General features: G+C 48.9%; 1 protein-coding gene across 3 annotated transcripts in view; it reads left to right on the forward strand.

Annotated features, from left to right (window-relative positions):
* Window positions 1-22,172, forward strand: part of PTK2B (protein tyrosine kinase 2 beta) — a 125,158-nt gene that overhangs the window by 99,627 nt on the left and 3,359 nt on the right. Inside the window, exons 10-28 of one of the 3 annotated variants that reach the window (XM_055346169.1) lie at window positions 338-439; window positions 1,137-1,254; window positions 1,799-1,838; window positions 2,235-2,281; window positions 3,184-3,234; window positions 3,717-3,814; window positions 4,801-4,885; window positions 5,134-5,234; window positions 5,495-5,610; window positions 7,282-7,382; window positions 7,578-7,667; window positions 8,574-8,778; window positions 11,621-11,729; window positions 13,387-13,452; window positions 14,725-14,850; window positions 19,150-19,296; window positions 19,516-19,551; window positions 19,924-19,948; window positions 21,436-21,482. In XM_055346169.1, the coding sequence (XP_055202144.1) occupies window positions 338-439; window positions 1,137-1,254; window positions 1,799-1,838; window positions 2,235-2,281; window positions 3,184-3,234; window positions 3,717-3,814; window positions 4,801-4,885; window positions 5,134-5,234; window positions 5,495-5,610; window positions 7,282-7,382; window positions 7,578-7,667; window positions 8,574-8,778; window positions 11,621-11,729; window positions 13,387-13,452; window positions 14,725-14,850; window positions 19,150-19,296; window positions 19,516-19,551; window positions 19,924-19,948; window positions 21,436-21,482 (1,710 nt within the window). The remainder of the gene's footprint in view (window positions 1-337; window positions 440-1,136; window positions 1,255-1,798; window positions 1,839-2,234; window positions 2,282-3,183; window positions 3,235-3,716; window positions 3,815-4,800; window positions 4,886-5,133; window positions 5,235-5,494; window positions 5,611-7,281; window positions 7,383-7,577; window positions 7,668-8,573; window positions 8,779-11,620; window positions 11,730-13,386; window positions 13,453-14,724; window positions 14,851-19,149; window positions 19,297-19,515; window positions 19,552-19,923; window positions 19,949-21,435; window positions 21,483-22,172) is intronic. The other 2 variants (XM_055346172.1, XM_055346170.1) reach the window with 2 other exon arrangements.

Genomic DNA, 22,172 nt, shown 5'->3' on the forward strand with positions numbered 1-22,172 from the left:
ACAGAAGGACAGTATCATTGCTCTTCTGGCTCAGATAAGAGAGTTACTCGTGCAATGGCAAGATGGGGCGATAATTCCCCCTGGAAGTCATAAGACCTGGGCTCTATCACCAATATGGCGTATGATCTTGGGCAAGTCTTAGCTCTCTAAACTCCTCTTCTGCAAAGTGAGGAGCTTAGACTAGATGATCCTTTCAGTCTTAATTGTCTTTGGTTCTCTCTTCATTGCACTGAAAGGCTCTCAGGTCTTCCTTGCAACCCCTCACCCAAGACTGACCAATCTTCACGGCCTGACCTCTGGAGCAGGATAGGCTGAAAGGCCCCCTTCTTTCTTACAGCCCACCTGCCTGGCCGAATTCAAGCAGATCAAGTCCATCAGGTGCCTCCCTCTGGAGGAGGGCCAGGCAATACTGCAGCTGGGTATTGAAGGCGCCCCCCAGGTGAGCATCTCTGGGCACCTGGAAGCTCTGGAACAAGGGCATGCAACTGCAGGGCGGGATTTCTTCCTTAGGCCCTCTCCTGGCTTGTGGGATCTTGCTAAGAAAACTGCACCTATTTCTCAGACAAGATACCAGGTTGACAATAAAATTATAAGGGAAATGTATCAGGAAGCAAAGCTATCTAAATAAAAATGTTGAGAAATAAGTGGGGGGAGTTTTTAGGGAGCATGAAGTGACCAGAAATCAAAGTACCAATCAGAGGTCTAACTCTGCAAAAGGGAATGATGCCTCAGTAACAGGACCTCTGGGGACCTGGGCTTTTTGTGGGTGGAAAAATCAGAGAGAACTCAGACTGGAGACTGATTGTCTACCTCCCCTTTCATCAGTCCGTCCTGCCCACTCCGAGTTTCTGCTCTTACCTACTGAGCACCTACTAGGTACAAGGCATTGTGCTCTGCACTCAGAGACCAAAATGAGTCTTAGCTCAAAGTGGCCTTCCAGGGTTTAGGGCAACCGGCAGGGAGGGGTGACAAGTGCGCCCCCTGGTGGCTGTGGGGAATGCACACCCGGCCCCAGGAGAGGTGCTGATGGGTTCCCAGGCAGGCGATGGGTGGCATCGTCTGCTCCTTCCAGTCCTGTGGGACAGACTCTAGCCACGGCTCTCGGGTCTCATCCTTGGCTGGTCTCTTCTCTGCAGTCCTTGTCCATCAAAACCTCCTCTCTGGCAGAGGCCGAGAACATGGCTGACCTGGTGGACGGTTACTGCCGGCTGCAGGGGGAGCACAAAGGCTCTCTCATCATTCATCCCAAGAAAGGTGAGTTTCCACTTAAAGGCAAACTGACCCAATGGGCAGATGTGGCACAAGGCCCCAGAGGCAGAACAGGGGAAAGCTAAACCATTGAGCCATATGTGAACCAAGAGGCTCTGGAAGGGTGAGGAGGGGCTCCCCAAGCCCTGCCCGATGCTCCCTGTGGCCCCATCCTGGGTCCGTAGCTGTGGGCCCTGGCCAAAGGCAGAGTGGGGGTTGGCTTCTGGAGCAGAGGTGTTTATAGCCCAGAGAAGAGCAAAGCTCATGCTAGAACACAACTGGTCCCTCCTGTGTAGATGTGTCTATTTTGGGATGGGATCAGGAGGCAGGGGTCCGAGTTGGAACATGTGGGTGGTGGCAAAAGGAACCTTGAGAATTTCTTCTACTAAGAGGACTCGAATTCAGGCTAGCTTCCACTCCGACTTTCAGAGGCTACAGAATGGCGGGAAGGGGTCCCCCTGTGTTGGCTCATAGGAGCAGTGAGGTCAGCCATCCACCCAGGACCCTGTGTCCCTGGCTCCAGCTCCCCCTCTTTCTGCCCTCTCCCCAGATGGTGAGAAGCGGAACAGCCTGCCCCAGATCCCCATGCTGTGAGTACAACGGGAAGGCAGGGGACAAGCCTGCGCTCAGCCGTGGATTCCGGTTGCCTATGCCCCAGGGGAGAACACTGGAACCCCAGCATTTCACGAGCGGCAATTTCTCACCAGTAGATTTCACCCCATGAATTCCTGCAAGGGTATTCCCGTGTCCCGATGCTGTCTGCAGCATCTTAGGGAGAATTGCTGCTGTCCCCTCTTCCCTGCCCACTGACAGCCTGGGCCATGCTCCAGGACAGGCTGCTCCTCCAGGCAGGCAGGGGACACTGTGCCGCTGGCCTCCAGGAGGGGCGGGGGTGGGGGCGACAGGAGACCCAAGCTGCCCGGGGTGGGGGCACATTGCCAGGCCCTGAGTTCACCGGGCTCCTGCTCTCTCATCTCATCCTACAGAAACCTGGAGGCACAGCGGCCCCACCTCTCAGAGAGCTGCAGCATAGGTAAGCCTGCCCATCTGCAGTCCTCTGCCTGAGTCCAGAGTGTCTCTTCTCCCTGCTTTTGTGACATTGTCAAGGATTCCCCCAAAGCTACAGAAAAACAAACTTGCCTATAACTTCTCAGTGACAGCTCCAAATGTCACTAATCATAATAGCCAAGACATATTCAACAGTTAATACATGGCACCATGTGTGTCTCAGCTGGGGCTGCCGTAACAGAGGACCACAGCCTGAGGGGCTTTAAGAACAGACATGTATTTCTCATAGCTCTAGAGACCGGAAGTCCAAGATCAAGGTGGCAACATGGTTAGGTCCTGGTGAGAACTGTCTTCCCAGCATGCAGATGGCCACCTTCTCTGTGTCCACACATGGTGGATAGATGGAGAGCTCTGGTTTCTCTTTTTCTTATCAGGGCACTAATCTCACCTTGGAGGCACCATATTCCCAACCTCATCTAAACCTAATTGCCCCCAAAAGGCCCCATCTCCAAATACCTTCACGCTGGGGGTTGGGATTTCAACGTAGGAACTTGGGGGGAGATACAAACATTCATTCCCTAGCAGTGTTAACTGTATCAGGTGTTATTTTATTTGATCCTTATGAAAGTTCCTGGAAACACTCATTTCACAGAAATAAAAACTGAGATTAGGGAAGACTAACTAACTTGCCCTAAATGATGCAACCAGGCAGTAGTGAGCAGGGTTTCAAGTCAAGGTACCCTAGGCTCTGTGTCCACACCAAAACCTGGGACAGAAACGCCAGTTCTTGCCTGGTTCCCATCCTTCCCCTCCCCAGGATGTCAACCTTGGTTTTGCTGGCCTGCATGTGGGGGCCACATGCCTGGTTCCTGGAGGTGCCTGCTGAGGGCATCTCACCCATAGGATGTTCTCTTTCTGTCATTCCAGAATCAGACATCTATGCAGAGATTCCCGATGAGACCCTTCGAAGGCCTGGAGGTAGATCTCTAGCTCCACCACAATGGCCACAGCCAGAGCCCAATGAAGTGACATTGTGGGGATGCCCATGACACCATGGGGGGACTTTCTTTCCTTTCTTCATCCTCTCCCATGTGTGCCTCAGACAGGAACAAACCTAAGTGAACCACCTTTGTCTGAAAGCTGAGATCATTCTTTTATCCCCACATTATGGAGCTTTTGTGTGCCTGTGATGTATGTTGGGATCCTAAGAGTGTGGATATGGGACCCAACCTTCAGAGGAAACAGGGTAATGGTTTGTCCCCAAGTTGGAGACAATGGAACTTTCTAGAACCCATTTTCCAGGCCAACTCCTGGAATCTAGCTGAGATTTTGTTGAGGGGTCTGGTGATACCTGGACAAATAGGGAGCAGAGCCTGGTGCTGGGGCCTGCAAGTACTCAGATTCCTGGGGGCACCAGTGGTTTCTGTGCTCTGAAACTGTCTCTCTCTCCATCTGCCCAGGCCCGCAGTATGGTGTCACACGGGAAGATGTGGTCCTGAATCGGATTCTTGGTGAAGGCTTTTTTGGGGAGGTCTATGAAGGTGTCTACACAAATCACGTGAGTTCCAGACTCTTTGAGGACATTCCTCTCCTGCTTTTCCATAGAACAAAAGAGGAGCTCGTATATTCTGGGGTTGGAGCAGCCACCATGATACATGGCTCTTCATCCACTTGGCATTTGCAGTATTTATGAAATACCAGAGAGTGAAAGAAGCAAGAGTCATTTCCCAGAAGGATAGCAAGCCTAGGGAGCAAAATGGAGGCAGGACCTGGGGAAAGGTTGGCTGAATCTTGGAAGGCAAGGACATGGGGAAATATGAGAAAATGTAGCTCTGAGAAAAGGAAGAGCAAGTTCTGGGGGAGGAGGTAATTTTGAGGCCATCAATAGGGCAGGAGTCAAAGAAAAGAAGTAGCAAAAATGTAAAAGCCAGCAATAAAAAGAGAGAAAGAGACCAGGACACTGCATCTGATGGCTTTGCACACACTCCACACATGCCACTAACGATGGGCAGAGCACAGGGCCTTAGCCTCAGTGTCCTGATCTGGACGGCCAAAGGCTTGAGTCTCAAGGGTCCCTTCTGGGCCTGACATACCCTGATCAGGAAGCAATGAAGTCAGGGCACCTGGGTGGCTCACAGTTAAGCATCTGCCTTCAACTCAGGTCATGATCTCAGGGTCCTGGGATCAAGCCCCACATCAGGCTCTCTGCTCAGCGGAGGAGCCTGCTTCTCCCTCTGCCCCAGCCCCCTTGTGTTCTCTATCACCCAGCACTCTTGCACTCTCTCTCTAAAATAAGTAAATACAATCTTAAAAAAAAGAAAGAAGCAACGAAGTCAGGAGTCGGAGAGGAGTGGGGAAAGACAGTGGAGGGCAGATGGAGGAAGGGGAGGAATGTGCCTTGCAGAGACCAAGACACCCAGATGTTGTCTGTCTTCCCTCAGCTGTCACCCAAGCCTGTGGGATGACCTGGCAATGCTGGGGAGGGGACACTTTCATTTGAGCCCTGGGCTGGCCCAAGGGACTCTGAACAGACTTTCATTACAGAAAGGGGAGAAAATCAATGTAGCCGTAAAGACCTGCAAGAAGGACTGCACTCTGGACAACAAGGAGAAGTTCCTGAGTGAGGCAGGTGAGTGTCCCCTGGGAAGTGACGCAGCCCCCATATGAGTGGGAAAAGACTCCTGGGACTACACGGATCTCCAAGAAGGGAGAGGGACCTGAAACCCGGGATAGAGAGGGTATGAACAAGGTATGAACAGGACCTCTGTGGGGAGGAGGGGTTTCACTCCCCATTTCTCCCAGTTGGGACAGGCCAGCGTGTTTCTCACAATGGACCTTAGAGCCATTCTGGTCCATCCCTCCTTCCCCCAATTTCAGTGATCATGAAGAATCTCGACCACCCGCATATTGTGAAACTGATCGGCATCATTGAAGAGGAGCCCACCTGGATCATCATGGAATTGTATCCCTACGGTGAGGTGAGCTGGAGGTGGCCGAAGTGGAACCCTGTGATGACAGCTAGGCCACAGCTGAGCAGGACTTCGGGTGGGATGCATTTAGAGCATGGGCCCTTAACTCCCAGCTTCCTGCCCTCTGTATTTGGCTGAAACAACCCCGAGATGGTTTGTAGAAGAAATTTCTGGAACATCTTGCCAACTTGGGTTTGCCAGGGAAGGGCTTGGTGGCTGCCTGCTGAGGCCGTGCCGGGGTCTTGATGCCATCTTTCACCTTCCTACAGCTGGGCCACTACCTGGAGAGGAACAAGAACTCCCTGAAGGTGCTCACCCTCGTCCTGTACTCATTGCAGATTTGCAAGGCCATGGCCTACCTGGAGAACATCAACTGTGTCCACAGGTGGGGATGGGAGGAAGCTTGGTTCCTCTACCTGACCATAGAGAGGTTGTGGTGCTGCAGGCCTCGGAGTGGCACAGACAAGCGTTGAGACCCCAGCTTTGGTCCCACCTAATGTGACAACTGGAGCACCGGCTAGGGACCCACTGTCCCATCTGAAAAGTGGAATTGCCATATGTCCCTCAGCATTGTTATTAAGAATAAATCTAAGGTGCCGGGCAACTGATTGTAACTCCGTGCAATCTAGCCTGCTTCCCTATGGGGCCTAGGAAATTGCTTGCTCTCCTCAGGCTCACCCATTTGATGGCACATGGCTCAGGTTGGGGGATTGGACTGGGGCAGTGCAGGGAGGATCCTGGGGTCTGGGCCCTTCCCAGCCTGAGGAGCTGGCCCCCCACTGGTCCTCAGCACCCCTGAGCTGCCAAGTCCTATCCTCCCTCCGGCTATGGAGTGGGCCCGTTCTCCACTTGGCTTTGTTCCCATCCCCTGAAAGAATGTTCCAGCCCCAAAGGATGTGATCCCCTGGAGGAGACAAAGGGGTGCTCCCAGACATTTGGGGTGAGCAGGTGAATTCTTCAATCCAACACCATGGACATGGGATATGTGGCCTTGTGGGTGATACTATGCTAAGCAATGTGTGGGAATATAAAAATTCATTCAGTCCATTCACTCATTCAACACATATGGAACTTCTACCCTGTGCTTTCAGGCACTGTCCTCAGCTCTGGGATAAAGTTGTAATCAAAACAGACCAAAAATCCCGTTCCTTGTGGAGCTTTCCTTATCTAGCACGAGGGTAAAATTCAAGATGTAACTGATCCTGAGGTGAAGGTGGTGGGATCACAGATCTGTTTCCTTTGGTTGGGTGAAGTTGTCATGCTTTGAAGTCAGCTTTTCAGTAATAAAGACAAATGATAGAAAATGGAGCCTGCCTGTGAGAAGTGAGCAGATGAACCTGGGGTTAGAAATGATGCCAGGAACATGAGGTAAACTGAGTCAGTGAGTTAGCTCTGGAGTTAGGCTACCTGGAATGACCCCTTCCCCACCCCACCCCGGGAACCTACTGAGCAAGTTCCTTCAGCTCTCTGTATCCCCATCTCCTCTTCTGTGCGGGGTGGGAGGGGGTGATCCTGAGGGGTCTCTTTGTCACAACGCAGGGTGTGTGTAGCATTTGGGTGGTCCTGCTCCATGGAGGGTATCTGTGAGCCATTGTTCTTAGCCATGACAAAAGCCTACAGTCCAACAGAGTTGCAGAAGCAGGGGAAAAGCAGGAAAGTTGTTGGGGCCCTCCCTTGAAAGTCAGCAGGGTACAGCATCCCTGGCAGAGGGGAGGAAACGGCCAACAGGGCAGGTGTGTGGAGCAGGTCCTGGGAGCCTGAACTAGGCTTCATACTGGGGCCACGTGAGAAGGGGTGATGGGAGATAAGGTTCACCAGGGCGTAGAAGGAGGTGGTGATGGGGCCTCTGTGTGGTGGGACCTGGACGGTCAGCCCAGCCTCCCGCCTGAGCACAGCTTCAGCAAGATGACTTGATGGGTCGGCAGAGCGCTGAGCAATAAAAGCAGCTCCATTCTGCTCTGGAAGCTGGGACCCTGGCCAGTACTCTCCTCCTTTATCTCTCTGTCCATCTGTCCGTCAGAATGAAACATTCTGAACCTTCACGTCTCTCTCCCAGGGACATCGCCGTCCGAAACATCCTGGTGGCCTCCACTGAGTGTGTGAAGCTGGGCGACTTTGGCCTTTCCCGGTACATTGAGGATGAGGAGTACTACAAAGGTGAGGGATGTTTGGCTCCTGCCTTGTCCCTGGAGGGGTCGCTGTAGGCCCACCCTACCCTACCCCCCAAAAAAAAGAAAGAAGGAAAGGCTACAAGCCCAGGCCGAGGGTCTCTGGAGAATAAGCTGTATTTCTGAATAATTCTGGATCTTTCTTCACTAAATAACCTCTGTAAATCTCTTTGCCCCTGCAAAGCCTCTGTGACTCGTCTCCCCATCAAGTGGATGTCCCCCGAGTCCATCAACTTCCGCCGCTTTACGACAGCCAGTGATGTCTGGATGTTTGGTGAGTGGAATTTCAGAAGAGTATGGGAAAGAGTTCTGATTCTCCCCTCCATGACCAGGCTAAGAGGGGGCACAGGGGGAAGGGGTCTGGCCCCCCACCCTTGGGTTGCCAGGGTTCTGTTTTGCTATAGCCACTGAGAAGTCCCAGAAGTGGGGGAGCTAGTGGTGGGTTGGGGGCGACAAACACCAAGAGCCTGCCTGGGCAGTGTTGGTTAATTTTCCTGGAAAAGTCTCCTGAGGTGAGTGTACGCTCCACCAACCAGTCCTGGGGCTGACTTGGGGACCCCCCAGAGGGGATCAGACTCTAAGGACCAAACTCTGAGGTTTGTTCTGAAAAGGAGGTCTAGGGATAGATGAGAACAAGACCGGGTGATAGATGGACAACCCCTAGCAGAACACACAGCCACATCCATTTTCCCTCTTCGTTCTCCACAGTCAGCCCAATAAAAGCTCATGATTATTATTCCCATTTTCCAGATAAGGAAACTGAGGCTCAGGCCAGCCAGGGGCTTGTGTTGGCAGCAAGTATGGGTGCTAGGCTGCAAACCCCCGCTTTTCCATAGAGTCTTCACTCCCTTTTAAGAGAAGGCACTGGTGGTCCCAACCATATGCCTTTGACCGCTCCCTCCTCCTTGTTCCATGAAACTTTATAGCTCCATGCAGAAGGGGTCTAGGGAGGGGAGCCTTAGTTCACTTGCAGATGCAGGTGACTGGTCCCTCAGTGAACCACCACTGTGACCCCAGGGATGCTAGAGAGGGATGCTAGAGGGGGATGCTAGGGAACTTGGATGTCCCTGGCAGGGACTGTGTGCTAATTGCCATGGTTTTTCCTGAGGAGGGTGGACTGGCCTCTCCAGGCACGAGTCCTGCCCAGTGCGGGTCCTGAGCTCTCTCTTCCTGCCTTCAGCTGTTTGCATGTGGGAGATCCTGAGCTTTGGCAAGCAACCCTTCTTCTGGCTGGAGAACAAGGATGTCATTGGGGTGCTCGAGAAAGGGGACCGGCTGCCCAAGCCCGACCTCTGCCCACCTGTTCTCTACACCCTTATGACTCGCTGCTGGGACTACGACCCCAGTGAGAGGCCACGCTTCACTGAGCTCGTGTGCAACCTCAGGTGACCATGGAGGAGGGGTGGGGGCTGTAGGCACAGGGACCCTAGAAAACAAGTCTCTTCTTCAGCTGCTCTTAGAAGCTTACAACAAATGTACTTCCCTAAACAAGAGGTAGTTGGTGTCCTCATGGCCACCTTACAGATGAGAGGAATCAGGTTCAGAGCTGTGGCAGTGATGGATGGGGCTGGGACTTGTACCAGGACCTCCCCTCTGAGCAGCACAGAGCCATGTGTCCAAGTGGAACTGGCTGGTCCTCCCAGCAGAACCAGGGTGCCGTACATGTCACAGAGGCTCAGCAGCTCTGCCAGAGGACAGGGGATCGGAACCGACTTCACTGTCAGATTGGAACTCACAGAGGTAGCCTGGCTAAGCCTCACCATCTTTTTGTTTTGTTTTCTTTTTTTTATTAAAGATTTACTCATTTATTTATGATAGACAGAGAGAGAGAGAGAGAGAGAGAGAGTGGGAGGCAGAGACACAGGAGGAGGGAGAAGCAGGCTCCATGCTGGGAGCCCGACGCAGGACTCGATCCCGGGACTCCAGGATCGCGCCCTGGGCCAAAGGCAGGCGCTAAACCGCTGAGCCACCCAGGGATCCCCTAAGCCTCACCATCTTGATATCTGTCAGCCCTGAGCACAAGATGTTGCTCCTAGTGTGTGCTCCAAAAATATTTTTTTAGGATTGAGCACAAAGTCTAAACTAGACTTTCACTGACATGCCTGTGCTTTTTGCAGAGATTTGAGGGGTGCCTTACAGGAGGCCCAGCTAGGGCGTAGGACCTGCAGCACCCTTGTCCCTCTCTGCCTTTGATTGTTTCTCCCAGATAGCAAGGAAGGGAGTGATTGATTTTTGACCATTAAGACAGTGACCCTGGGGGTCGCCTCTCCCCTCTGAATGGAGCATGGGCAGCCTGAAGGTCTGGTTTTTCACCCAAGAGCCATTATTCTCTGTGTATTAGGAGGTTCCTGGTGAAGGGTCAGAGTATCTTAGAGGGTCTCCCTATTTGCATCCCAACAGCTCCTCCTTGGGTGGTCTGACTACCCCCCTACCTCCCCCACCCGCATCCTTTAGGGCAGGGATCAGCAAACTTTTTCTGTAAAGACCCAGATAGTAAATATTTTGGGCTTTGCAAGCCATATGGTCTGTGTTAAAACAACTCAACTCTGCCATGATAGCTCAAAAGCAGTCATAGACAATTCATAAATCAATGAGTGTATCTGGGTTTCAGTAAAACTATTTGGGGGCACAGAAATTTGAGTTTTATGTAATGTTCACATGTTGTGAGATTTCTTCTCTTTATTTTTTTTTTCATTTGTTAAAAAAATATTAAAAATATTCTTAGTTTGGGGCCATATAAAAATAGATGGAGGGTTGGATTTGGCCTGTAAGCAAAAGTTTGCTGACCTCTGCATTAGGGGATCTAGTGCTTAATTAATGTTAAAACCAGTGACTTTGAACACTGCAGTCAATGGGTTGGCATTTTTTTTAGAGAAAGAAAAGAGCCCCTGGCAACTGCTTTGCAGGGAGATACCCCAAGGGAGAAGCTGGAGCAGTGGGAATGACACCTAATTTGCTTGTTGGGACCAGGGTTTCCAACACAACCTGCAAGGCCTCCAGCTTAAAAGACCTGTCTACTTGTCTATGCCTTGGTTGACACCCCTGATCAATTCTAGTTTCATCTTTTGGTTCTTCATAAGGGAAATTTGAGAAGCCAAAGGGTTCCAGGAAAAGTATTTGAAAGATGTAATTTGAAAGGGCCAAACCTCTGGGGTGATGAGGGTAAGAGGGGGACCTTCATTCATTCTGGGGAACTATGAGGAGTTGTGACAGGTGCTTCTCCGTGGGCTGGGAAGCATGCCCCTTTAGAGGAGCCAGGCCAGCCCCCACCATGGATGGAGTTAGAAGCAGGCTTTCTGGTGTAATTGGAAGGCTATCCAAAGACTCCAAAGACCCCAGGATACCTCCCTTATGCTATATCCTGGCAATCCTCCATTAGAGAAAGGATTTGACGAGTATTTCCCAATCCTGTGGGCATAAGAGGGGCCCTTTTAATGTCAAATTTTGAAAATTCCTCCCTGCAACAATAGTTACATTTTCAGAATTTATTGATTGGCAAAATGCATTAAGCTACACAATGAATTTTTTATATGATGGGCAGTATAATACAGGTACACTTGAAAATACAATACGAATATTACATACTCAGTAGCACATAATACTTGGTCTACAGATGATGCTTGGTGTATATATATGGACATGTGAATTCCGGGACCCCATATAATCATTCCAGAGTCCTCTAGGGTCTGTGATTCCAAGGCTAGGAAACACTGGATTGAGTAAGAAAGGCAAGAAGCATGCACAAAGCTAACCAGGAGTTGAATTCACAGCCATTTCTCATTAGTACACACCAGGAATGTGTTGGTGGGTGGTTTAACAAAAAATAGGAGATGTAGAACACAGGTCTTGGTCATGAAGTTGGCTGGGATATCAGAAATCTGTATAGGACGTTGGTGCCAAATAGCAGGCACAGGAAGGCAAGATGTGTGGGGAAGTGGGCAGGAAACACATTAACTGCCTTGTTGGACTGGCTCCCCAAAGACTTTTATCCACCATATATCCATTCCTGTGATTCTCCTAACTTTACTGTGGGAGAAGCAGCTCAGGGTCCATCTTCCAGCTTTCCCAGAGGAGTCTCCCCAAGCCACTCTGCTGAGGAGACAAAATGGGATTCAGCAGTCCTTCTTTGGGCCTATCGAGGCTTCAGAGCAAGAAGTGCAGAAAAGAATCCCCAAGAGCATCTTTAACTTTGTTCCTCTTTCTTTATCTGACCTGACTCCTTGGCAGTGACATTTATCAGATGGAGAAGGACATTGCTATAGAGCAGGAGAGGAATGCTCGCTACCGACCTCCCAAAATCTTGGAGCCCACAGCCTACCAGGAACCCCCACCTAAGGTAAACCAAGCCTGGACTCTTGGATCCCGTAAATTAAGCAGAGCTGGGTCTCCATCTAGCCCACTCCTGGCCTAACTATATACCTCCTCTCTCTTCCTCCAGCATAGGCAGGATGTGCTCCTATGGTCCTCTTGGCCCTCAATGCCACTGTCTATAAGCACTAAATTCAGCACCCATTACATGGATGTCCTGGCAGGTGTGATCTGAGTCCCCATGAGAGAAGACGCCTTGGAGGGCAGCTAGGGCAGAGAATCACCCTGGAAACTCTTCCCTTGAGGGGCTGGAGCACTTTTCTTTCTGGTGTTTTTAGATGTCCCTGAGAGCACATGAATGGGGAATATCCCCAGGTCCCTTATGTTCAGTTTCCATGTCCACAGCCTCCTTGACATCTCTGGGCTCACAATCCAGTGCCCTGCTACCATGCCATTAAGTGGATGGATTTTTTTAAAATATTTTATTTATTCATGAGAGACACAGAGAGAGAGAGAGACAGAGACAGAGACAGAGACAGATACACAGGCAGAGGGAGAAGCAGGTTCCATGCAGGGAACTTGATCCCAGGACTCCAGGATCATGCCCTGGGCTGAAGGCAGGTGCCAAACCACTGAGCTATCCAGGGATCCCCAAGTGGATGGACTTTTAGGGATCATGTCTGTATTAGTCAGCTCAGGCTGCTATAACAAAATACTGCAGACTGAGTATGGAGGCTGGAAAGTCCAAAATCAAGGTGTTCGCAGATTGATTGTCTGGTAAGGACACTCTTCTTGGCTTGTACATGGCCACCTTCTCACTGTGTCTTCACACAGCAAACAAAGCAAGAGCTCTGCTGTCTCTTCTTCTTTTTTTTTTTTTTTAGATATTTTTAAAAATTTATTTATTCACAAGAGACACACAGAGAGAGGCAGAGACATAGGCAGAGGGAGAAGCAGGCTCCCGGCAGGGATCCCAAGACCTCGGGATCACACCCTGAGCCAAAGGTAGACGTTCAACCACCGAACTACCCAGGCGTCCCTCTGCTGCTCTTCTTATAAGGACACTAATCCCATCATGAGGGCCCCACCCTCATGACCTCATCTAACCCTGATTATCACCCAAAGGTCCCCCCTCTATATACCATCACACTAAGGGTTGGGGCTTCAACATATGAATCTTGAGGGCGGTGGGGAGAACACAAATATTCATTCCATAACAAAGTCCTATGTGGTCCAAAGTCTTTTTTCACTGTCCCCTTTTGCTTGGCATACTGTGATCCTTCCCCAGTAAGGACCCAGCTCAGTTTGCATCTCCTCCATGGAGCCTCTGCAAGTCCCTGAGCCCTCAGTGATATGTTACCTCTGAAAGTCTATGGCTTTTGACAGCTGATTTGATGGGTGTTCCCATATCTAAAGAGGTTACACACCAGAGATCGGTAAACTCTTCAATTAGTGATGGCCCCTGGGAGGGCAGAGAGACTGGCTTCTTTATATCTAACCGTCACTCAGCACATAATGGGTACTTAGTACATGAATGCAAATGATTTTAAAAATAACTTTGCCTCTCATCTCTCCTCCATTCTGAATAAACCTTGACCTGTGTCCAACCTGATATTCCCCTTGGCAAGCTCTGCTCATTCAAGGAGAGAGGCACTGACTGACTCATTTCTGTGTTTTCTTTCCAGCCCAGCCGGCCTAAGTACAGACTCCCTCCACAAACCAACCTCTTGGCTCCCAAGCTACAGTTCCAGGTAAACATGTAACCAGAGGGCTGGGAAAGTTTGGGGCCATTCCTCGTCTCGGACCTTCCTAAAATGCCATTCTTGTGCCTTTGGGGACTAGTAATTGCCTGTTTGGGTTAAGGAGATGGATTGACTGCATTGACTCTTCTTGGTACCCACAAGAGAATTTGAAGTGAGAGTGTCCAGATCAAAAGAATCAAAATACAATTCTAGTAGGCTGTCCTCAGCTAAGACTTGCCTGCCTTAAGCTCAGTCCATCTGTCCATAGTATTTGTTGCTCCATGTCCCTGCCTATAGCTACTGCTCTATGCCCAAGGCCACCCTGGCCCCTTTCTTGAGCAGAGCTTTCTGAGAAGGAATTTCAAGCAGTTGGGGACAGTTGATGTTCCTCAGAAAATGGAATTGCTCCCTGGGGCTCCCCACGGAGGCTCTGGGCAGAATCCAGTGGCCAGAAGCTGAGAGTAAGTTTCCGTCTGTGCTTTCCTCATGCCTCCATCATCACCAATCATGGGATCTTCCCAAGCTCTTGGTCCCTGTCTGAGAATGTCTCTGTCTTGTGTCTCTGTCCAGCATCTCAGTCACAGGGAGCCAATGCCCATCTCTTTTCTTCTCTTACATCTCTCAACTCACAATCACTGTCTAACAATGGAGCATCTCAACCAATAGAAACGATGTCTGTTTATCTGGTACTCCTTACAGAATGGTGGTGTCCCACAGTCATATATTTCTCAAGAAAATGCTCCAGTACCAAAACAATGCTAAAAACTAATAGATAAATCCTTGTGTGAAGAAAAAAAACTGATACAGAAGATAGAAGCAATATTCCTAAAAAGAATCATATCTTTCTGTGATGCTTAACATAGTGATTAAATACAAACACACAAACATTTCTGTGGGCTAATCATATCTGTCAGTTTGTGACATGCTTATGAAATAAAACTCCTTTTGAAGAGTCCTGAAGGATGAGGCATGGACTCAGTAGGTCAGTGACATATGTAGACCCCATTGTATGCAGACTGTTATGGTATTTGGCTGTCAGATGAATAAGAGGCCACAGTGGCTGCACTAACTCCTAGCCAAGAGCTGTGTGTGCTGCCCTGCATGTCTCCCAAACAGGACCAACAAAATGCCCACACCACATTCTTTGTTAATTCCTGAAGAGCAAGTCCTGTGTCTCCTGTGGTGCCCATTATTGTTTCTTTGTGCTCATGTTTGTAGCAGCTAATTGTTCACCTTCTTGCCTTGTCCCTGTGCTGGTGCTTCTTTGCTTCTCCTGAATAGGTCCCTGAGGGTCTGTGTGCCAGCTCACCTACGCTCACCAGCCCTATGGAGTATCCATCTCCTGTAAACTCGCTGCATACCCCACCTCTCCACCGGCACAATGTCTTCAAGCGCCACAGCATGCGGGTAAGAGGGCTCTGCATGCTGGTTCCTAGCCCGAACTCAAGAGACTGCTAGAGGGAGGTGTCTGGGACACTAGGAAGCCCACATCCTCTGGCTCAGGAGGTACCCTCCATGTTTTAATGCACCAAACAGCCCACCAAGGGGCTCTGTAATTCCCTCCTTTGCAAACACATTGGAAGCTGGGGGTCAAGCCAGGCTCTTCTCCCAAGGAGACCAGATGAACCTGGACCTGCCCCATATTCTGATGCTGTGTCTCAGGGCCCTTTCCGCAGCCCTGGGGGGTAGTGCAGTGTCTTGTGGGCAGAGGGCAACCAAGCCTGATGGTGCCAGAGAATAAAAGATCCTGGAGGCTCTGTCCGGTTCTGCCCTTCCTACCTGATTGCTTCAATTGCTAAATCTCTCCTCAGTCAAAAGATAGGTTTCCTTGTGGCTGCACTTCTGCTGCTTTTGTAAACGTTGATGTTGTATGGGAAGGAGCTTGGGGGTTAGTGTGGAGCTAAGCCACCCCCTTCCCAGTCACGTCTTTGTGTAACTGCCAGGGAGGCCCTGAGTAATTCATGGACTAGTTTCTAATTGTCGAGTCTTTTTTTTTTTTAAGGCAGATTTACTTATAAAAGAGATACTACTTGTCACTTCTCAGCACCCATCTTCTCCTTCAATGGAGCTAGGGTCAGCTACATGAATATTTGATTTATTTTACTGAATGGAGTCTTGGTATGTGACAAAACAAACCAAATGCATTTATTTTAGTTCTAACTTCATATACATGCATGATATTTCAGGCTCAGTATACATGACAAAGTTTTTAGAAAAACTGCATATTTATTACAATAGATTTGAAAAATATAGGAAAGTTATGTTGATATATTCTGTACCATTATTTTTAATTTAGAAAAAATTTTAAATGCATAAGGTAACTTAGAATTCTAGGCAGCAAGATCTATTGTGGACTAAATATTCCCCTGACCTAGCTAATTTTCCTCTTTTAAATAAACTTAACCAATTTATATCTTAACATATACTTAACAATAATAAAACTGCATTTTTAAGTATGCACTATAATTTAGGCAACATTCAGTTCCTCCACCTTCCTGTCGTTGACTCCATTCATAATTGAGTTTTAGTGAGTTTTGCTTTAAAATGTGCCCTTTTAGATAAAAGCTATTTTGTACGTTTCCGGGGTGCCACTGCCTTTGTCTAATCTCTGCTTCACCATAAGACTTTGTTCAGTTCCATAAAGACATACTGTGCAGCAGGAAAAAAAAAAGACCTTTTGTGTCATAGATTTAGAAGTACTTGCCGTAAGGGAGGTCTGCCTAAAAGAATACAATGAATGTTTCTTTAAGTAAACAACAACAAAAAAAGTAAAAACATAAAATCCATTTTATGATATCCATCAGAAAGACTGAGAGAACTTCTGTTAGGTAGAAAGAATGCTGGAAAGGTATAATAGGCTTCCTGCAAAGCATCTGAAAGCATTTAGCAAAAATCAGAGATGGTTTCCACACAAAAACAATTTTTCTACTGACTGACTCTCTTGTCTGATGCATCTGGGAATCTTGCATTCCACCCAAGAGTCAGGATGGCAGCAATCTCCCTCTTGAAGACCTCACAATTGAGTTTTAAAATAATACTAAAATTCAAGGACTACCTTGGGCAGGAATGCTTTTGCTAGACACTGTCCTAGGTGCTGAAGGGAGAACAGGGCGGGTGGGGGGAGGTTCTGCTCTCAGTGAGCTTCCAGCAGCCAGAAGGAATAGGGCAGGTGCACACCTATCTGTAATGCAAACATAAAGCTGTGAGTGGCACACAGAGGTAATGCAAAGGTACAGTGGTAGTTCAGATGAAGAACAGCTCTTTCCAGCTTCTTTTGTTCAGCTGGGCCTCGAAGGATGGGGAAGATTTGGACAGGAAGAAACTGGGGTGTGAGGTATAAAAGAAGCAGAGACATCAGTAGGAACCAAGACTGAGTGATGGGAAGCCACAGGGCAAGTGCAGGAGCTGTTTGGCTAGAACACAGGAGGATGCATTTGGAGGTAGAAATAAGGCTGGCAAGATGGGAAGGGGTAGTCAAATTATGCAAGAAGCCACACCTTCCACTAATCATTTTAGGACACCACAAGCGCCTGATTCCTTTTAAAAAGTGACCAGCAATGTAATTATCCATTGCCTGGTAAGAGTGTCTGAGGTACCTTGTAGACAAGCCCTAAAGTAATCAATTTTTAAAAAACGTTATTTTCTCTTGAGTTGTATTATGAAATTGTAAGACATAGGAAAACATTTTCCAATCCATGTTGAAATATTTGGTGAGATGGTGATCAGACCTAGGGCATCCTAGACAGGTGAATAGTTGGAATTTGCTTTAACACTTACAAAACTAAACCTGTCAAAACTATACCGTGTTTTCCTAAGTCTACTGACTTCCTCCACCAGTATTTAGTCTTTCTTAGTCTAATCTAGTCTCACCTGGAGATTCCTAGCTCAATATTCAGAATATTTTACACTTAGTTCCCGTGTGTCGCTAGTTGTCAATAGCCTGGGGTAGCCATACTACTGTGTTTGTAAGCATCGAAATTTAACTCTACAGATATTTATAACCTTCAAATACTCTCATTTTGGAGCATCAGGCTCTGTGAAATAAATCCTACTTATTTTATCAATTCTGTGATTGTAAAATACTCTTACATCCTGAAACTCATTTTCTTAAAATAACTCAGTAGCCTTCAGCTGAGATGATCTTGCCTCCGAGGGGATATTTGGAGATGTCTGGAGGCATTTTATTACAGCTGGAGAGATGCTAAAGGCATCTAATGCGTGCACTTGCTGCTGAGCATACTACGACTTACAGGAAATCTTCTCCAATAAAGAATTATCTGGCCCCACATGTTAATGGTGCCGAAGTTGAGAAACCCAGTCTAACTGTTGCTTACTTCACCCTATGAGAACAGGGACATTGCATATTTTACCATTACTGCCCTCCCAGCACCCAGCCCTATGCCTGCCACATGGTAGCTCTTTAATAAGTAAGTGTTGAGTAGAGTAACAAAGAATATTGCAGCATAGAAAGAAATCTAACTTGCGGGGGGATGTATTGTTAGAAATTGAGAGCCCTGATTGAAGCTCAGTGAGCACTAGGAGAAACAGACCAATATAACTAATTTGAAACTGTGTTGTTATATTCCAGTGTGTTTTAAACAGTTTGGTGAGGAAATCTTTTTTAGAGGCTTGGCAGAGATTATGACTTGCTAAAGTAGATAGAGAATAATTTTTAGCATTCTATGCACTATGCAAGTGACTTGTATGTAAAATGGCCACTTTAAAAGCAAAGATCTAAAGAGGCTGCTGGTTTGGGTGTCATAGAAAGGTCCTGCCCCTGACAAAGGCCATCCTGGGCTTTATGCAACCAAAAGAACAATAGTAGCACTCGTGAGTCCAGGAGGCCAAGGCGATCGTGTGCAGCAGAAAAGTTTGAAGGGATGGAGCAGATATAAATGAACTCTGGGGAGGACTAGAGGAAAAGAAGTAGTGAGAAAACATGTAACACCTTCTGTTTAAGAACTCACAGGTAAAACTATAGTTCCAATACCCTATAAATGAGTTTAAGGAGGTTAATAAAGTTAGATTAATAAAGTTAGGGAGTTACTGCACATCCATAGATCCATTATTTAAGTCTCGTTCATCACTTTCTCTTAGCTCATGCATTTCTTTTAGCCTTTGGTTAAATAACCCAAGTTCTTAGCTTAATGAAGAGTATATTGTCATAAAAAGGGTGTGCATACTGTCACTCCTTCCCTCAGCCTGCATCCCTCTGTGGACACCTTTTTGGGACTGCACAATGGTGAGGTTAGTGGTAGCACCACAGCCCTTCAAAGCTCCCAGACCCCTTGCCACGGTGTTCAGATGGCCATAAGGACCCAAGGCTTCCAGGAGGGCTGGCTTTGCATTTTGAAATTTATTAAGTGACAGCAACCATGACAAATGACAACTTAGAAAATAATATTAGGGCAGTAATTTGAAAATGAAGTTGTATGAGCAGATCATGTAATTGCTTAACTACAGTGCATATTCAAAGCTGAGCTCTCGGGTTTGACAGTACACAGCAACACAGCCAGATGCTCAGGGTTGACAGACCCAACAACTGTCTGCTTATACGACTGTGGATTTAAGAACAATCTTACAAGAAAAGAAGCAGCTGGTGAGGCCAAGGCTCGTGGCTCGCACAGGCTCTTCAGAGGACTGCCCTTTCTGGGTCTGGGCATTGGACTCATTGTGTCCTCTCCTCTCTCCCTGCTGTCCTCTCAGGAGGAGGACTTCATCCGACCCAGCAGCCGAGAAGAAGCTCAGCAGCTATGGGAGGCCGAGAGGCTCAAGATGAGACAGATCCTGGACAAGCAGCAGAAGCAGATGGTGGAAGATTACCAGTGGCTGAGGCAGGAGGAGAAATCCTTGGTGAGCAGCCACTGAGCCTGGTGGGAGGGGACTCTACTCCCTGCAGCGCTGCTGAACACATTTTGATAAAAAATGCTTGAATGGGAGAGATGTCTGCACAACTACATGCATTTGTGTCCTCTTGCCTCCTCCACTGAAGAGAGCGGATACTCCCCATGCATCTTTAGGGTTTTCAGTTCTAGAATCCTAAGTCATTTGCATTTATTTCCTCCTATGCAGGACCCCATGTTGTACATGAACGACAAGTCCCCACTGGTAAGTCACCAGGAGATGTCTCTGGCTTAAAGTGAAGGCCTGAGAAGGCATTGGAGACAGCGGGACCCCAGCCCCAGGCCCCCTGCCTGCCCATCCTTGCCTTTGGCCTCTCACTCTGGGAGCTTGACTTCTCCCTTTCCTTGGATCTCCATGAAGCTCTCAAGCTCCATCCCTGGTTCCTCAGCTCCCACTTGATCTACACCCACAGGGCATCCTCCCTCTGCCACAGGGCCCTTCAGCCCTGAGATGGGAGCTCCCCGATGTCCCCCTGACCTCTGACCTCTGAGTCAAGGGTGTGGGGAACAGGTCAAGGAGGGGAGGGGGCTGTCCCCAGAGCTGCATTGGTGATATGTTCTCTTTCCTCCCTTCCAGACCCCAGAGAAGGAGGCTGGCTACAGTAAGTGTTCACGCCCTTCCTTTTGGAGGGAGCTTCTGCCTGACATCCTGTGCGGAGCCACCATCCGTGCTCGATGCCCATTGCAGGGAGCTGCACAGTCTGTCTGTCATCTTAAGACACTCTGCCTGTTTCAGTTCAGAGCGTGCAGAGAGGGCCCTTTTGGGAATTGAGACTGACCCTCTGCTCCATCTACCACCCCTACCCTCTCCCTACCTCAGCCCGCTCTTGTCTCTCCCTCTTGCCGGGGTCCTCAGCCCTCACTTCAGTGGATCTCCTCTTGCATTTATTTGGAGGTCTTGACAGTTCTTCCTTCCTCTCTCCCCCTCACTCGGTTGGAGGCACTCTGTGGGGGACAGTAGCTCTGCCTGCCTTTCCCAACTGATGCCTATCTTCCCTAAACCCCAGGGGATGGAAGAGAGAGGGAGGGGCAGCTGAGGCCACAGGGTCTTTCCAGAAGCTTCTGCTGGAGGAGGAGCAAGAAGAGCAGGCAGTGAGCCAGGCTCATCATCAACATCATCCTAGGGAGGGTGAGGCTGATGATGGTGGTGATGATGATGATGTCAATGATGACAATGACAGCAACCAATGACAATGACAGTAGTCACAGGAAACCTAACATAGCCAAGCACAGGCCCACGTTGCTTGCAAATATCAGCTCTACCCTCACAGCAACTCCATCAGATAGGTACAATGAATCATTGTGTCCATTTTACAAAGGACATGAAACCAAGGTTCAGAAAGGTGAAGTAACTTATCCAAAGTCACACAGCTAGTAATAGTAGAGCTCTGATTTGAGCCCAGGCAGTCTGGCTCCAGGATCCCGTCTGAGCTAACCCTCAGATTTAACAGAAGAAAAGTAAGGGCCAGGAGTGTAAATGAGCTGCCTCGGGTCACACAGCTATCTGGTGGCAAAAGGAAGAGTAAAACCAGTTTTCTGGCTTCCATTCCAGCTCACTCTCCCAGCACCTACACAGGGTTCAGACGTGTCTTTGCTTTTCAAAGTGTGGGGTGAATAGCGTGGTTCCTTTGCTGTTTCTTTTCCTCAACCGCCAAATGCTCAAAGTAGACCATTAGGGATTCCTCACAAACCTACCCTATTAGCTGCTTTGATCACCAGGGCAGGGGCTCCATGGCCACCTACCGATTCATAGAGTGAAGTTTCTTCCCCATGAATGTCAAGGCCAGAGTGTATGCTCAGGGGCCAGTGTGCACCCAGCAGAACCTGGAACAACTGCTGTAATCATTCCGTCTCTACTGCAACTTTAGCTCCTTCTTTCTATCCAATGGATCCCAGTGCTGGACTATGGGAGCACCAGGGAGACCAGAGGTTATTTTCCCAGCCACCTTCCTGGAAACACCTTTCACCTTGGTTTCCCTGGGTCTCCCGGTAGCAAGGAGAGGGGGTTAGCTTGGTTATCAGCAGGTATGAAGGGAAGGGCCAGGGTGCCAAAACCTCCCCCCACACTCACTCTCCCTCCCCCTTGCAGCGGAGTTCACGGGCCCCCCACAGAAGCCACCACGGCTGGGCGCGCAGGTATGTGTTGGCTGTGCCAAATTTGGTAATGAATTTGAATCAGGGCTCCTCAAGACACAAGGCCACAGGCTGTGAAGACTTCAGAGGCCCTCAGAAATAATCTAGTCCTACATCCTCATTATATAGCTGAGGCCCAGAGAGAAGATATACCTTATCTAAGACCACACAGTGAATTCATGGAAAAGCAAGGGAAAGCCTAGTCTCCTTGTCTCTCGTGCCCTCTCCCTGACCCCTGAGGCCAGCTCATTGACTCAGCCCAGGGAGCCGGAAGTGTGGACCCCCTTCCTCTCTCGAGTTGTCCCCTTGGCTTTCTGCACCCATACTGTTCTGACTATAGCCTGGGACCAGGTACTGGTTTTCCTCACTCTGGAACAGTGGTTGTGAGCCTTGGCTACCCATTAGAATCTTCCAAGGAACTTTGAAAACCACCTGGCTCCCAAACCCAGGTGATGGCTTAGTCGGTCTGATGTGACACCAGCCACCAGTATTTTTTTTTTAAGACTCCCTGGTAGACTCTAATCTGAGAACCACTGCTCTGAAAGCAGAAGGGAGGGATGCACCCCAGGACAGGGCACTATTATGTCGGAGAAGAGTCTTTTCAGATTGGACTGATGGCTCTGTTGGCACCAACAGTGCCTGCCCAAAAAAGAATAGCAGCATCCCCCAGACTCATGACCTACCTCTATGGCC

This window comes from Nyctereutes procyonoides, unplaced genomic scaffold (assembly GCF_905146905.1).
Source record: "Nyctereutes procyonoides isolate TBG_1078 unplaced genomic scaffold, NYPRO_anot_genome, whole genome shotgun sequence".
In the NCBI taxonomy this organism is placed as follows: Eukaryota; Metazoa; Chordata; class Mammalia; order Carnivora; family Canidae; genus Nyctereutes; species Nyctereutes procyonoides.